Source organism: Strigops habroptila, chromosome 3 (assembly GCF_004027225.2).
Source record: "Strigops habroptila isolate Jane chromosome 3, bStrHab1.2.pri, whole genome shotgun sequence".
Lineage (NCBI taxonomy): Eukaryota > Metazoa > Chordata > Aves > Psittaciformes > Psittacidae > Strigops > Strigops habroptila.
Window position 1 is genome coordinate 30,151,641 of NC_044279.2, and position 16,178 is coordinate 30,167,818.

The 16,178-nt window shown below is 40.0% G+C and overlaps 1 protein-coding gene across 1 annotated transcript; it reads left to right on the forward strand.

The window, feature by feature from the left end:
* Positions 1–88: 88 nt before the first annotated feature.
* On the forward strand, positions 89–7,386 carry THAP5 (THAP domain containing 5). Its single transcript, XM_030478929.1, has 3 exons — positions 89–277; positions 3,858–4,047; positions 5,861–7,386. The coding sequence occupies exons 1-3, from the start codon at positions 195–197 to the stop codon at positions 6,821–6,823; spliced, it is 1,236 nt and encodes a 411-aa protein (XP_030334789.1). The 5' UTR covers positions 89–194; the 3' UTR covers positions 6,824–7,386.
* Positions 7,387–16,178: the final 8,792 nt, after the last annotated feature.

The following is a 16,178-nucleotide window of genomic DNA, read 5'->3' on the forward strand; positions in this document are numbered from 1 at the left end:
CATTGGCCGCTCAGCCCCACGTGACGCAGCGCACGCGGCCCGCCGCTGCTGCAAGTCGCCGCCGCGGCGGGGCGGGACCTCCTCCCCTGACGCGGGGGGCGGCAGGAGGCGGTGTTCGCCGCTGCCCCTGTGAGTCCCGCCTGCTGCACCTCCGCTGCCGCCGGGCGGATGGTGCTGCCCCGCGCCGGTCCGCTATGCCGCGGTACTGTGCCGCGTCCTGCTGCAAGAACCGGGGAGGGCAGAGCGCCAGGGACCGGAGCAAGCTCAGCTTCTACCCGTAAGTGCCTGCGGAGCGGTGTAAGGGCTGGCCCTGGAGCCGCTGAACGTCAGAAGGGCAGACCCCGCGTGACGCGAAGGCCCGCAGCGGCCCCTCAGGAGCCGGAGGTGGGGGGAGCGGTAAATGACCGAGAAGTAACTTCAGAGGCTGGTGGTCACCTCTGAACCCTGCCCGGTGCTCTTGTCTCCAGGGAGGAGGAAAAGGTGCAGGGCAAAATGGTCGACAGGTTGAGCATTTAACCACCCCCCGAGAAGAATGCCAGCACTTCCTGGGGGGAGGGGGGATGCGGCAGTGTCGAAAGGCTCTTGAATAGGTGCAAAGGATTTGTGAAGTGAAAACTGAAGAGATTCGACTGAAAAATAACATTCGCGCTTATAATCGTGAGGCTGTTTAGTGCTAGAGCTAAGTAGCACCGGGTACACCGCCTTTCTCCAGCGTGGCTGCCTTTGTGGCCGGGGTGTTTCAGCAGGGCAGGTGTTCGTGGGGGCATTGGCTTCATGGCAAGGGAGCCGAGTATCCTGCATCTAACAGCTTGCAAGTCAAGCCAAGGGCCCTGCAGAGTAGGAAAGTAAACACACGTTGGTTCTTTGAACTTAAATATTTCCACTAGGATTATTAACTTGCCGGCGCTGCAGATAGAGGCATTGCTGGTCTGTGTAGAGGAAGCTGAGCTAGCTGGAAACTAACTAGCTTGGTTGCCAAAAACCAGTTTATGGTGGCTGAATGGTACTGTCTAGCCACCTGAGTGATTAGTCACCATTCCAGGCCCGCAGTAACCTCTGTACTGCTGCAGTTACGTGGCTGTTGCTTCCCAGATTCTGAGTCCCAGAACGGTGAGTTAAAAACTTTTTCTCAACCTTTAGACAAGCACAGGGCAGGTAACTGAATGTGTTTCTGTTGAACGAAAGTATGATAAGAATTTGTCAACAGAAGGAATTTTGTAGCGTTTAAGAAAAAAATTGAATAATAAGTGTCTCAACTAGCCTCAAAATCTGTTTTGATAAGACTTAGACCTCAGACTTTTTAGTTTCAGTTTTGTTTCAGTTGCTAAATAGTCATTGTTATGCCATGATCAGGAAGGCTATGCGGGAAGGCTCACAGGAAGACTGCTTTGAAAGGGATTTTAGTTTAGATTGAAGAAAAAGCTCTTTTTCCTGTCATGTCTCTTAATATGTGAGTCATTCTAAAACAATCACGAAAATGAGGGGAAATAGTTTTAGAGAATGAGAGTGCCACATGGACCATCAAAACAAGTTTGCGTGCTGATAAATATTTATACGCAGATGTATGGCATCAGTATAAAGATGACTGCAAGACCAGAGCTGTTTCATCTAGCCATTGAATTGTGCTGCTACATGGTCCTGAAAAAGGGGTGCTGAGATTTGATTCATAGAGATCTCTACATTACAACTGGTGCTGATATAAATTGCAAGTTTTACTCCCTTGCCTCTTACCAACCCAGAGAAGTCATCTGCAGTTCTGTGGTTTTGGGTCTGAGCCCCTTATGAACTTTTTAACTGTGACCTAATCTCAAGCCCTTCTTTGTTTTATTTCTTCACCTCTCCGAGTTGTGCAGTGGTGGCAGCTTGCTGAATAAATTCTGTCCACTTCCAATTTTCCTGGGGTTTTTTGTGCCTTGTTTAGACCAAAGAGAAGATTCCGTTGATGAGTGAGGGGGTATTGAAGCAGGAGCAGGTTTTGGCAAAGTTGCCCTGAAGCTAAAATAGTAATTTTTGTGATGAGCCATTGTCTCTCACTACAAATTATTTTGTTTCTTCTGTGAAGCTGGCTGACTGGGGAAAGCAGTGAGTGCTGTGTTGCAATGGTAATGGTAGTAAACGCACACATTCTTAAGACCTTGTGGAGAGGGTGTATTTGGTGACATGACCTTCAGTTGAAAGAAGTCATCCTCTTACTGAGAGCCTTTTTGGACCTCTGTGTAGTAGCATCCCAGGCTAAGCTCTGTTATTCATGGGACATGCCGTGTAATATATGCAATGCTGGTATTGGATGTACATGATCTAAGTAGGCAGGATTTGAAAAGCCAGAACCTCTGGCTTTTCAGAGGTTATTATGTTCTTGCCAGCAGTAATCCTTGCATTCTTGCAGGTACTCAGAGCCAGATGCATGAAAAGCTTCCTCTGTTTCCATGGTAATTTGAAAACTTAAATGGCAAAAAATTCAGAAGATTGGGGAAGGGGTAAAGACATGCATATTTATCCTGTGAATCTCGGGTGTCTTTCTCTGAAAATCAGCTGAGTTTGCAGTTTTGAAGCACTGTGGGCCTATGTGAGAGTATCATTGCCATGTGTGGCTTTTGGAGGAAACCTGCAGCTTTGGGAATTTGAGAGGGTCTAGGGTTTGTCAAGAAGCTGCCTGACTGACTGGTGCCTTTCATAGCATTTGAGTGACACAGTGCTCCAGGCTCTCTCCCCAGCTTCTGTTGTATGGGAATACCTCACTGCAGAACCGATTTTTTTGTGCATTCAAGTTCCTTAAATGCATGCTAATAAGCATAACCAAAATAAATCATTGTTAATTAAAAGGAAAAAAGAGTTAAGGGTAGAGAAATTGAGTTAGAAATGCTCCACTTACATTTGTTAAAATAAACTTGACGTGCAGCAGAGAAATCTGTAAGCAGATTTCAAATACCCTGATATCTGCCTGATAAGAGATGAGAGCCGAGAGTGTCTCAATGTTTGTGTTACTATTGCCATAACTGCTTCACTGTACGTGCAACATAATGAGCATTTAACTTCCCTTTAATTTGCGTATTGTGATTCTTTGAGTAAATTACACATTTTTGCCCACTTTCTTTTAATTTAGTTCTCTTTCCCATGTCAGTTTTTGACCATTTGCATATATTTTCAAAAATATTTTTTTTTCTATGACCATGCATACTCTTTGTTTTCCTTTTCGAGTAGGTTAGATGATTGAAAAGTTAGTTATAATATTGTGTGAGCTGTCAGCACTGTAAGAAAGCTTAATTGCTGAAACACAAAATACAGAAATGCTTTGCATTTGTGTGTATTTGCTTTTTGAGCAAAAATTAAATCTAACACTGGAAATACATATTCAAATTATCTGATAATCTGAAGTATGACGTATTATAGCAACAAAAGGTTTTGTTACCACTTGTGCCTACTAAGACAAAAAAGCCCCACAAATACTATTTTGAAAATGAGAGTCAGACCTAACTTTTTTTAGGTGAAGACAGTGTGTTTCATCTTGCTTCAGCAGAACTATTTTCTGAGCAAGTGCTGCAGGATCAAACCTTTCAAAACTTCTCATCCATGAAACCTCAGCTAGCAGAAATCAACAGAAATTCTGCTGCTGAACTCTGGAGCAAACATCTAACTAGAAATAACTCAGATAATTATTGGATTAACATGTAAGTGGAATCCTGATTAGCATTTCCTATTTAAATTCTTTTTAAATGGTTATTTTAATATTTTTGTAAGGAAAGGCTACCTGGTAAGGAACAATGAGATATTCTTTATTGAAAAGAATAAAGAAAGAAACAAAAATAACATTTTTTTTGTGGTGTGTGTGTTTGTTTGTTTCAATTGCTTTGAAAAAGATTTCCACTTCATGATAAAGAGAGACTTGAGAAATGGTTGCGGAATATGAAACGAGATGCGTGGACTCCAAGTAAGCACCAGCTTCTATGCAGTGATCATTTCACCCCTGATTCCCTTGATGTGCGATGGGGTATACGATACTTGAAGCACACTGCTGTACCAACAATTTTTTCTTCCCCAGAAGATGAGGTAATGTATTCCTATCTTTTTGAAATTGTAGTACAAAGCTAACCAACTATTGATGCCATACAGGCGTTCTCATTGTACTATATTCATATTTTATTTAAAAATAAAATTAACATCCATTTTCAAGATATCCAGTTATTTGGATAATAATTTTTCCTGGTTGCCAATTATGTTTTCCATCACTATCTGTTTCTTTAGCCTGGCCTCTTGGTTTGTTTCTTTTCCCTACTGCCCTTCTGGCTTGGGGTTTTTTGGTTTTTTCCCTTTCCTGGTTTGTTTGGGTTTTTTGGACTTCTTTTGTTGTGGGGTGGTTTTTTTTTTTTTTGGTTTTTTTGTTTTTTTTGCTCTTCCTCGCTGTGGTTCATCTGGACACCACGTGCCACCAAAGTCGCTCTACCACTCCCCTCCTCAGCTGGATAAGTGAGAAAAAAATACAGCAAAAGGCTTGTGGGTCGAGATGAGGACAGTGAGAGATCACTCACCAGTTACCATCATGGGCAAAACATACTCAGCTTGGGGAAAATTAATTTATTACCATTCTCTGCTCCAGCACCTGGAGCACCCCCTTCTGCGCTGACCTTGGTGTCTGCAGATGTTTCTCCCATATATTCTCACTCCCCTTTCCAGCCACAGGTTGTTGCAAAGGTGTTTTTCCCCCCTTCTTAGCTATGTTATCACAGGGGCACTGCCACCATTGCTGATGGGCTTAGCACTGGCCAGAAATGGGTCCATCTTGCCGCTGGCTGCATTGCCTCTGTCAGCTTCAGGGGAAGCTTCCAGCAGCTTCTCCCAGAAGCCACCCCTTTAGCTCCCTGCTACCAAAACCTTGACACGCAAACCCAGTACCCTGGCATGAGCAAAGTTAAAGTTGCTTCTTGTCCTTTTTGTTCTGGGCATTTTGGGGTTTGTGCTTTAGTACAAAGGCCTTACAGGAGTACAAGTTCAGATCTCTTCATAGTGAAGCCTACTAGAAAAAAAAAAAAACCAAGACACTGACTATTACTGTATTTTTTCTTTTCACGTACTAAAAAGCTTTTTTGGATACTGATGTGAAATCTAATCATGTGGTGATGTAGTTTATGGGGGGAGGGGAGGGGGCAGAAATAAGGTGGCTGAAAAAGGGTAAGTTTGAAACCGCCCCTATTCTGTAAACATTGATCCTTCTGCTAAGATTTCTATCCATCCAAAAAAAAATCTCTCTTTTTATGAAGTGCAGGGTTTAGTTGTCAAAATTTCATTGCTTATTTAAAAATAAGCTTGTGTTATTGTGCGTGAATATGTTTCACTATTGTTCAAGCCTGTGTTCATAATCTTTTGTTGATGTTCTCTTTGGGTTTGACTGCATGACTAAAAATTTGCTGTATCCTTCTAAAACATTGTTGCATCTTTAATGCAAAAATCTTGTCCTGTGCATATTTTATATATATATATTTAATAGAATGTTTCAGGTGGTAATAGGAGACGCTTGCCAGTCTTTGTCAGGCACATTTGCATAGCCAGTTCTTTTCAAGTACTTTTAAAATCATGATGACTCCTGTAAACCAGTAAAGTTCCTTAAAGTTTGAAAAAATAAAAAAATTAAAAAGTATTATTTCCTTTAGAGCTTCAATACAGTATTTTAACATCTAGGACCTGAAGCGAAAGTTGTGGGAGATGCTTACGTGAATTTTCAGGTCTCTTGTACAGTTTTTAACCAGTGCTCATCTAAATTACACCTTATGAAGTACCATGCTATAGAATGAGATTTGCCCATTTTTTTATGCTCAAGTGATTTCCTACTTACAAGGTGATTGTTTTTGTGTTATTTTTACTGTAGGAAAAAGATTCTTCTCAGAAAAGCCCACAGGAGAGAAAGAAAGAAGACCCAGAAGAAACAAATAAAAATGTAGTGTCAGAGAAAGCATCTGTACCACTTAAACCTTGTTCACCAAAGAAAAATTCTGTACTTGCAGAAGATGTAGATAAAAAAGCAGAAGTAGTTTGCTCAACTGCATTGAGTAAACCTTTACAAATTCAAAAACTGCAACTTCAAAATGGAGAAGACTTTCAGGCAGACAGTGTCATTCTTGATAGTTCATCTACACAGCATATGCATCAACCTGATCCTGTTTTAATGGCAGCAGCAGTTCAGAGCATGGAAGCTACCAGCGTTCATACTTCTGTAGAGGATCCAGCAGGTTGTACAGCTACAGTCTTGCAGTTTACAGACCCTGACTACTTGAATTCATCTCTGAAAAATGCTTTAGGTTCAATTTCTGAGTATGCAATCGAAAATCCTAACTCTCATATTGTAGGCTGCTCCATTGAGGTACAGCCAACAAGTGAAAACACAGTTTTACTGAGTACAGTGACACAAACTATTGAACAGTTCAGTGGAAGTGAAGAATCTGTCATTGCTATTATTGTGCCAGCTGAGAGTTCAGAAGAGCCTGAAATGGTAAATAGTTCTTTTCTGCCTATTGAGCCAGAGTTGCTTGACACAGAAGAGACAGAAACAGATACATCCGTGTATATGAATGCATATGGTGGAAATGAAGTATTACAAAATGAGCATTCGTACTGCAAACAAGACATAGACAGAGATCTCCTTTGGCAAAAAATTTCAAAGCTCCACTCTAAGATAACCCTACTTGAAATGCAGGAGGTAGAAACTTTGGGAAGACTCAGGTCCTTGGAAGCTCTTATTGGACAACTGAAGCAAGAAAACCTGCTTTCTGAAGAAAAGCTGGAGATCGTAGAAAACTGCTTCACAACACTTGAAGTGACTGTGTTACAATAAAGGCTTTCAATGATTGTTCTAAAATACCTTTTTAGCCTCTTTGGCCTTTTGGAAAAATTTAAAGTTTTTTTCATTCATGGTATTTTAAACATCTAATGCAAACTATGTGAATAGCAAATATTCTTTAAAATGTTACATCAACCACTGTCAAAGCTAGGTAATAGAATGTTGCCTATAAAACATAACTTGCAAGTAAGCTTTAAAAAAATAGTAAACCTGTTAAAGTTTTTTTAAGAAATATATGAATCAAATAAAGACAACTTAAACCTTTCTAGCTGCGGGCTCCTCTGAAACGTGTAGCTCCTGCATTTGGGGCAGTAGTAGAATGGACAGAATAAGCATGTAGGATTGACAATTGTAAAACTGTTTAAAAATAAAAAAGTGTTCCATTTCTCTTTCAAATGAGTAAGGAGGTACATAATACACATTGTCCAGAGAGGCCACAATTACTGTGTAATTTTCTGTTCATCTAACGTATGTTCTGATAGTTTTTTTGTACACTTTGACCTTATTAAAATTGTTTCTGCAATAAAAGGTGTTTCATTTAGTTCTAGAAACAAAAATTCTTTAAGAATATTGTTACTGTGAGCAGGTTCATCTTTTTTGGCACTGGCATTATTCAGCTCACCATCTTAAATAGTGGTGTTTTTGTTAGTTAATAAAAAGGAAAGATCTAACTATTCTGTGGCTGCTCCCTGCTCGGCATTGCTCCTCTTACAGTCTGTAGGTGCGTAATGCATATACCCTTAACCATACACTGAAGAAAACAATGCTTTTAATATTATAGCTGGCTGTTGTTAGTTACAGGCAAATATGGCTAGGTTCTTTGCTTCAATGATATGTTGGCACTGAATTACTCAGGCTAATTTTTATGAGGAAGGAAAAATACCATGTTAAAAACTGGACACCCCACTGAATTAGATGCTATGTGTATATTGTGTTTTCAGTGTTTCCCAATTATAAGGCTGTACAGCCTTTGCACACACTTTTATTTCACTAAACTTTATGGACTCTGAAAGGTGCCTTATTATTCCTTGAGATCCAATGGAAATTGCTTTTGTGCAGTTGCAGCCCAGCATCAAAGCAGTACACTGAATCATCATTCCTTCTGTAATGTATCAGCCTTATCCTGATCAAAGTTAAATGTTATCTTTTCAGTAATTTTGCATTTGCATCAACTATTTTTAACTTTGCCAATTTCCACTGGTGTAATCAATTACTTCATCATTTTATAGATTTAACAGATGTCAGCTGGTTTCTTAATTCACCTCTTGAACTGTTAAGCTGTATTTCTTTTCTACTGTCCACTGGCTAAGGTAGGAATTTGGCATTTGGCTTTCGCCTAGGTCTTCATTTAAATTCCACCAGTTTTATTAAGTTTATCTACAAGCACTATAGTTCTATCTGAAATAAACTGGTGCCCGTTTCCCCTGATTTTCCATCTTCTTTGCAAGGTGGGATGTGAGGCTTTATATAACTCATTCTAAATGAATGAGTTCCATAAAGCAGGGACAGCTACAGGGGATTTTTATTTTCTCTCAGACTGAAAAGTATCCAGGACTTCTCTTCTGTACTTTCTTGCATCAGTGGTGCAAATGCTGACTGCACTCTTGCATGCTTCATGGGTATTCATTAGAAGTCTGTCTAGATCTCTCATGAGATGTCTTTGGTATCTTTTTACTCTCTTACCACAGTAAAGTTGTAATTATTCATCCTTTCCACTTAAACCCTCTCCTCCTCTGGGACTTGGCTCCTATGTTAAAAAAAAGCAACAGCAGATGTGGGCTTACTGAAAATGCCATCTTTGTTAATAATTCACTTTCTTTGTCCTCTTCTGTTTTGCCCAAGCTAGTCTACAATGGCGGGTGCTCTGGACCAGTACCATGGGGTCCAGCTGTGCCTACGTTGGCCCTGGGACAGTCACCTGCTCTGCCTCCTGAGAAGGAACTCCCCCTCTGACTGCTGTGCTGCTGGGCTCAAGTGACACAGTTCACAAATTCATGCTTTATGCTGTCTTCTCATGAGTAAACTTGAAGCCACATGTCACATCTTAAGAATCACTGATAGAGGGTAGATTTAGATTAGATATTAGGAAGAAATCCCTCGCAGCGGGAATGGTAAGGAACAGGAACAGATTGCCCCTGGAAGTTGTGGATGCTGCATCCCTGGAAGTGTTCAAGGCCTGGTGAGGTGCCGTAACACCCAGGGATCCCATCACCCTGCCAGGTGAGGGCTCATGCTGGCAGCTCATGCATGCTGTGGATTCCTACGGCCATAATTAGTTAATTGCGTCAATGACAGTGGTAGAGTCTACTTGGCAAGAGGTATTATTTCTAAATGCACTAAGGTTCCTTTATTCTTAGAGATTTTAAACTTCATAATGACAGTAGGGCAATGAAATCCAGAGCCTGCTTTTGTGAGAGATTGTATCCACACAGTGAGAGACACCAGGAGAGACTGTGAGCAACGGGATGATAATTTTTTAACCACCCAGACAGGACCAGATACAGTCCACATCCAGCCCCAAGGAAAGGCGTAAGATGGGGCTTAGCAGTGAGTGATTTTCCTCTTAACTCATAAACTCCACAAGCAGGAAAGCTCGCACCATGTTGCAAGGCTGGAGAGGAAATGGCACTTGCACACTGGGGCCTTTTGAGTGATGCTCTAGGCCATGGGAGATGCTCAGGGTCAGGGAGGAAGGAGTGGGCTTTGGCATTTAGAGTTGCTGCCTGGCAAAAGTGCCTTCCTGTGGGGCATCTCTGCACTGCAGATGCAGCATCAGCTGCAGGTGTTGCCCCTTCTTTGGGATCCTGCATGCCAGGGACAGTTCAAAGCTACAGGGAGAACCCAGTAATGAACTGGAAAGTCATGAATTACCAGCACTAGGGCAAGAGGGAAGAGAAACAGAGAAAGAGAAAAAGAAAAATTATATGCTCATTAATAACTTAAAAATGAACTTAGATTCAGACAGAAAGTATATTTTTCTTTGCTCATTTACCAGAGAATTTTATGACTTGCTAACACAAGCTAATGTACAGTTCTGCAACCCCAACTGGATATCTGGAAAACTATTTAGAATTTTATTCACACTAGATCATATAAAAATATCATTGCTTTATTTTCTCCTTCACTGGAATCAGTGTAATTATTTTCTAATTTACCAGACCATTTACTGCTGCAGACAAGATGTGAGTTTCTGCCGAAATATTTTCCATAAATAAAATAGTAAGAAAAAGGCCTCTAAACAGACCTTTTCCAGTAAATATATCTCTTGGCACTATTAAATATTAGGGGGTACATTGCAAAAAGTCTGTCACTGTTTAAATATCTGCGTTTCCTGGAAAGGACACTTAGAATGGCATTTATGAAAGGATAAAAGCAATTTAGAAGCCTGTGTCACATCCATTCAAAAAGGTTAAACTTTTTTTGGAATAGATATATATTTTGTTTTTGGAATAGATATATATTTATATGCATGTTTTGAAATAGATATATATTTAGATATAAAAAAATAGTATTTAGTGTCTCTATATAAACCAGCAGTTTTCCCTATAAACAGCAGGTGGTGCTACTGGATCGCGCTGTGGAATTCGGACTAAAGACCTGCATTTTGTTTTTATTCCGTTGTTGTTGAAACATGTGCAAACAGTTTAACTATGCAGGGGTTTTCCCCTCATATTTCAGATGTATCTTTAATAAAGAAGGGTAGTATATGAACAAACCAGTAATACTAATTGTCTTCAATCTTACAGAAATAAAGCTTCAGACAGGAAGAAACTCATTTATATTCTGACCATAAAACATGAAATTCGAGAACCTTCTGCTCAAGTGAGTGCCAAAAGACAGTGTATTCAGTGTCCTTACGTGGAGCATGATTGCATTCCTCATTTGTTGAAGTGGGTCAGTGATTAGAGTTTGAATCCCGTAAACAGTTTAACATTGCTTATTTGCATGTCAATCAGGGTAATAGCACGAGTGTTTAATCACACCCTTCATCAAGGGTGTCTGGTTTTCTACTGAAGTACTGCAGCCATGTTTTTGAAACTGGGAAGATACGTGCACAACAGCTTTGTGTGTGGCATAATCCCCTCTGAAAATGTCATGGGACAAACCTTTCTCTGAGAATACACAACTTTAGATGACACAAACAGCATTGGAATAGGGTCCTGCACAGTCCTGCACATTCAAGCAAGCTGCTTCTTGCTTATTCCAGTGTTAATTTCAAAATACAACAGATCATAGGGTGTTGCAGTACAGGTTAGAATGGTCAATGCTGGCTTCAGAGGAATAAATGAGCCTTCAGGCTAGTGGGGCCCCATGTCACGGCCTCTCAGGGTACACAGAAAGTGGTGTTCAGCCACTCCACCACAGCTTCCTGAAAGGAATCGTCTCACCTGACTCTGGATATCTCCATCATGAGGTGCACCTCAACCAAGCAATCTTTGGTATGAAGAAGAAAGGAACTGAGGAAATGCCTATTTATCTACTGACTATGGTCAGGGGGATGGTCAGATTTAGATATATATGTTACAAATACCAGAAGACCTTTCAGAGCTCTAGAGGGGATTCTGCTCAGATACTTCATTTATATGGTTATGGCCTCTTTTTTTCTGAAGATATTGAAAGACATCTCTATCTGTAAGAAATTTGGACAAGTAGGAAGACTGATTTACCAGGTGCCTGTCTTAGGCAGAGTACATCCTAGGCACAATTCTCAGTGCTGCAGAATATCCTCACAAGGTGCACATCAGTCATAAGAGCTTTGCACTGCTTCATGAATAGCATAAACTGGTGGTAGTCAGACACATTTGACCACTTATAGCCCTTTGGGACTGAAAACAACCTTGTGGTTACTACAGCTTCACTCTGGAGTAGTAGCGAACATACGAAGAGGTCGTTCTCAACCATGTCTGCTTGAGTAAGCACATTATAGATTGCAAATAGCAGCAGTCTGACCTTCGGTCTGAGTCAATAGACTATGAGGCCATATAGGAGCAGGCTTCAGGAGCTCTCAATTACCAGAATAGCTACTGTTTGGAGATGGGGGATAATAAAGACATGATAGAGATAGTTTCACAGCTTGCAAAATATGTCAAGCTTTAGATCTTATACTTATTAGCAGATGTTATTAAATTTACATCAAAGTTCTTTATTTAGTATTTTATGTGATGAGAAATCCTGTGCCGTGTAAAGCTAGTTTTGGCTGGAAGGCAATTATGGAGCAACCACCCCATATTGCCTCAGTGCCTACCGACAGACTGCAAATGCTCTCACAACACTGAATCAGCCTCCCCAGGGCTGGCTCCAGCAGGCTGACTGGCTGTTTTCAGGAAACACTGGATGTTCTGATGCCACCAGATAAGGGTAAGTACAACAGCAGACTCTCTTTTGAAGTCAGACCCCCAACCAACATCTGTAAGAAGGCATCCATACCTCACTAGCAATCCAGAAGTCCTTCTCCACAACTCAGTTATCTATGTGATCTCTTAAAAGCTGGGGGGACTCACGCCCAACAGGCCCAACTCCCCACCTGGTACAGAACCACTGCATCTTCCCACTGTGAGGAGAGCAAATATTCAAGGTTTGGCTGGCACAGAGGACACCAGCTTTGAACTGAATCACAGCTCAGGCCTCCAGCAGGGACTCAACAAAGAAGGAAAACATGTATTGGTGCTGGCTTTTATCATGGTTTTCTTCCCCCTTAGTGTAGTGAAAGAGGGACCAATAGGCCAAACTCCTGAGACTTACTGGGGTATGAAATGCTGCAAGAGAAAAAGATACAGATAATGAGCACAAAACTATGTTTCGTTTATAGACAGTAATTAGAAGCAATAACAAATCCCAATTAGATTTTTAATTAAAAATATATTAGAGACTGACACTTATCTGAGCGTTGCTACAGAAACATGAGCTCAGCCATAGTTCTATTTGACATTACTAATTTCACAACTTTTAAACATATAATTCACCATAATGAGATCATACTCATAAATCCAAATGAAATTGTATTTTACATCTTTCACATTAAAACAATCTATTTAATTTTTCAAGTATTCTTTTTCTAAGATTTCAATTAAAATATTTATACTTTTTTTATTTGCATAGTTTCAGATACTCTATTCTGTATTTTATATCTGAAATGAATTTACAGCAGTATCCAAGATTTTTGTGCATACTGAGGGATTGCAAACACTCTTTGCTTAACTTTATTTGTTGGTTTTATTCATCTTTTACAAGGATCTCACTTCAGGACTTTAGGAACACAGCTTCCTATCACAAAATCCCTTACCAAACTGCCAGGTGCCTTCTTGTAACAGGCATTGCTTTCAGTCTGCATCTCTTTGTCTTAACCCAAACTCACACATTAAAATAATGGAGTATGGACATGCATAGGGCTTATTACACCGGAATCCTCAGCTTCCTTTGACTGCATCTTGGCTCATAAGGTCAATTATCTTCCACCAGTTAAAATAAACATGTTAGGTGTTGTCTTTTTTATTGAACCGGGTATCTTTTTAACTTATTTCATTTAAAAGAAATCCTCCGTTATGTCTGAAAGGATTTTTCTAATAAAAATCTGCCACTGCGTGGTCTGCAGCTACTCCTTTGTTTATAACAGATAATATATGGGAATGGCAGAATAAAAGGCAAGGAATAAAAATTAAAGACACAGCTATGGATCTTTTTTAATTATTTGATCTGATTGTTGACAAACATGGATTTTTGAAATTTGACATATTTGCCTTCTCCATCAATAGCTGCATATATAATAGAACTGTGGAAATCATTGATCTAGTCCACAGCATAAGAGACATAAAAGGTGGAAAGCTTTTGAGAGTCAGTATGAGAACTGCCTGTTTTAAACACCTGCAGGTTTGTTTCATTTTCTAGTTACTAGTTATATACTCCAGGAAAAAAGCATAATCTGACAGTTAAAGAAGCATGGTAAGCTTCCTGAATGATGTCATGATGTCTTAGCTAGCCATGAAAATTTTGCTTTGGCTTTTAAATAATCCTGTTTGAGAACAATTAAAAGTATGAGGGTACAACATAAGTTTCATTACAGGTGAAGTGATTCAGTGAATGTGATGCATGATACAAACACAATGCTGATGTGATGTGAGCTGACAGGAAGGCAGGGAACTTTTACTCTCTCACACACACATGCACACCCACAAAATACTCAAAATACTGTACTTGCCTTAAAACCAATAAAATTTTGAAATAGTGTTGCTAGAACAAGTCCCACATACATTACCATCTTCTCCCTCTAAGCATAAAACCCCATCATATTCTTGCTTCCCAACATTTATGGTAAAAATGCATTATATTCGTTCTACAACAATTTTTAACAATGGAACATGAAACAGTAATGAAATATTATATGACAGAATAATAGGTCCTGTCTTTTCTTGCAGGACAGGCTAACACTGTACAATGTCTGAAATCACTATTTTACATTACCTCAACATTTGACAGGATCAATGGCCTTCTGGGAAATTCCCCTTACTGCATTCTAATGAGCAAATTGATGGCTTTTCAAACAGAAACAAGTTGTCTTTCAGACAAACTATAGCTGGGAATAGCTGACTTGAAATTATTACTGACACCTGTGCAACAGTCCATGTTTCTGCAGCTCTCAAGAGAAAAAGCAGAAGCCAATAATATTTAAGAACTGCAGGGACATTAAACATATTAAGTGCCTGTTCATTTTGCTTTTCTTCCCAGATGATTTGTGATTTTCAAGGGATCTGAGTGAAGACTATAAACAAAAGTAGAGTTATGAATTTTTAAAACTTAAATCAACCCTGATATTTTTTGTACACCACACAGACCATTTCCTTCACAGAAAAAGTCTATCTTTGTAATGAAAGAAATTCCCCAAGCCAAGCTCAGGCAGGCAGCCCTGTGTTAGATACTACAAACAATGTGAAGATGCACCAGAGACTTAGTTTGGTGTATGAAACTTATCACTCTGTTCCTAATGTATGGCCCTGTAACATCACCCTTATGCAAAATAAAGACTACAAATTTCTGCTGTCCTTTCTTTCAGCCTCCTTGCACAGAGTAAGATGTAGGAAATGCTAAATATATAGTTTTTATACTGTTGCCCTTTTCTCAAGTATTTATATTCGTTAACAAAAAACTGAAGACTAAAGGTTGCATTTTTAAAGGTATTTAGGTGTTACAAATCACACTGCCTTTACTAATATGACCACTAATCTTTTCTGTTCTCATCAGAAAAGATGCTTGGCTGGAGGCAGGGAGTGGTGTGCCAAGGTTGGTGGTCTGTGTTGGTGGCCTGGAGCCACAGAAGCCACCCCAACCATGCCTCCCCTGAATACAGCTCCCCCAAAGGGAGAGCAACAGTGCTGAGAGAAGGTGACACAATCTACCCAGCCTCGGGGCTGGGAAGATGCTACAAATGCTAAAAGAGAGAGCTAGTTCCTTTGCACCTGACATGATGTAATATCAAAGGCCTCCAGCACTGTGCTCATGAAAGCCTTCTGTAGATCTGAAATAACAAGAGAAGTGGCCTCAATATATTCAGTACCTCCTCTGAAAAACACTGCTCCCTCTCTCTCTGCAAATATATCAGAGCCTGCATGAAACAAACTTCCCAGGGAAGTCATGATGCCCCAGAAGCTGCCTCACAGCCAACTGTGATCCATGCTTGTTGCAAAGGGTTTCAGAGCCACATCAGTAACGGACAAATATTTGTACTCTGCCAAGTGTGGTGTCACATCTGCTGTTGAAAAGAAGTCACCGTAAAGTAGCTCCTAAAGGAAGAAATGCAAACTTTCCCTTCCAGAGTAAAACATTTCAGTCATTTGAAAAGTGAAAACAGTAACCTACCACAAATACCATAAGCAAAATGCAGCTCTGTAAGAACAGGAATCCTGGCAAAGATAACCTGCAAGTTTTGCACCATTTACAAGCCTCATTATTGCCTTATTGCCAGCTGCTTACTCAGAGCAGCTCCACAAAATCACATGTACAACATGCTTGTTGGTGTTGCACTTTTCCTTTGTCTGTTTTTTAAACTGCTAAATAGGTAATATTTTCTTTCTACATGTAATCATTAACAATAAATCTTCAGATGATTTAATTCCATGAATATCGTATTTCTGTTCTAAATGTTCGATGCAAAGGGAAACAATACTCAAAACTGATGGAGAGCATTGTAACTGAAAACATTTATTTAAGACTTGAACCAAAACATAAATCTAATATGAAAAATGTAAGAGAAGAGGAACTAACTTGTGATCTTGAAGGGACTATAAAACATGCTATAAAAATACTTTGGAAGTGGTTTAAGAGAGAGTGAGGGCCAAAGCAACACAAAATATCAAAC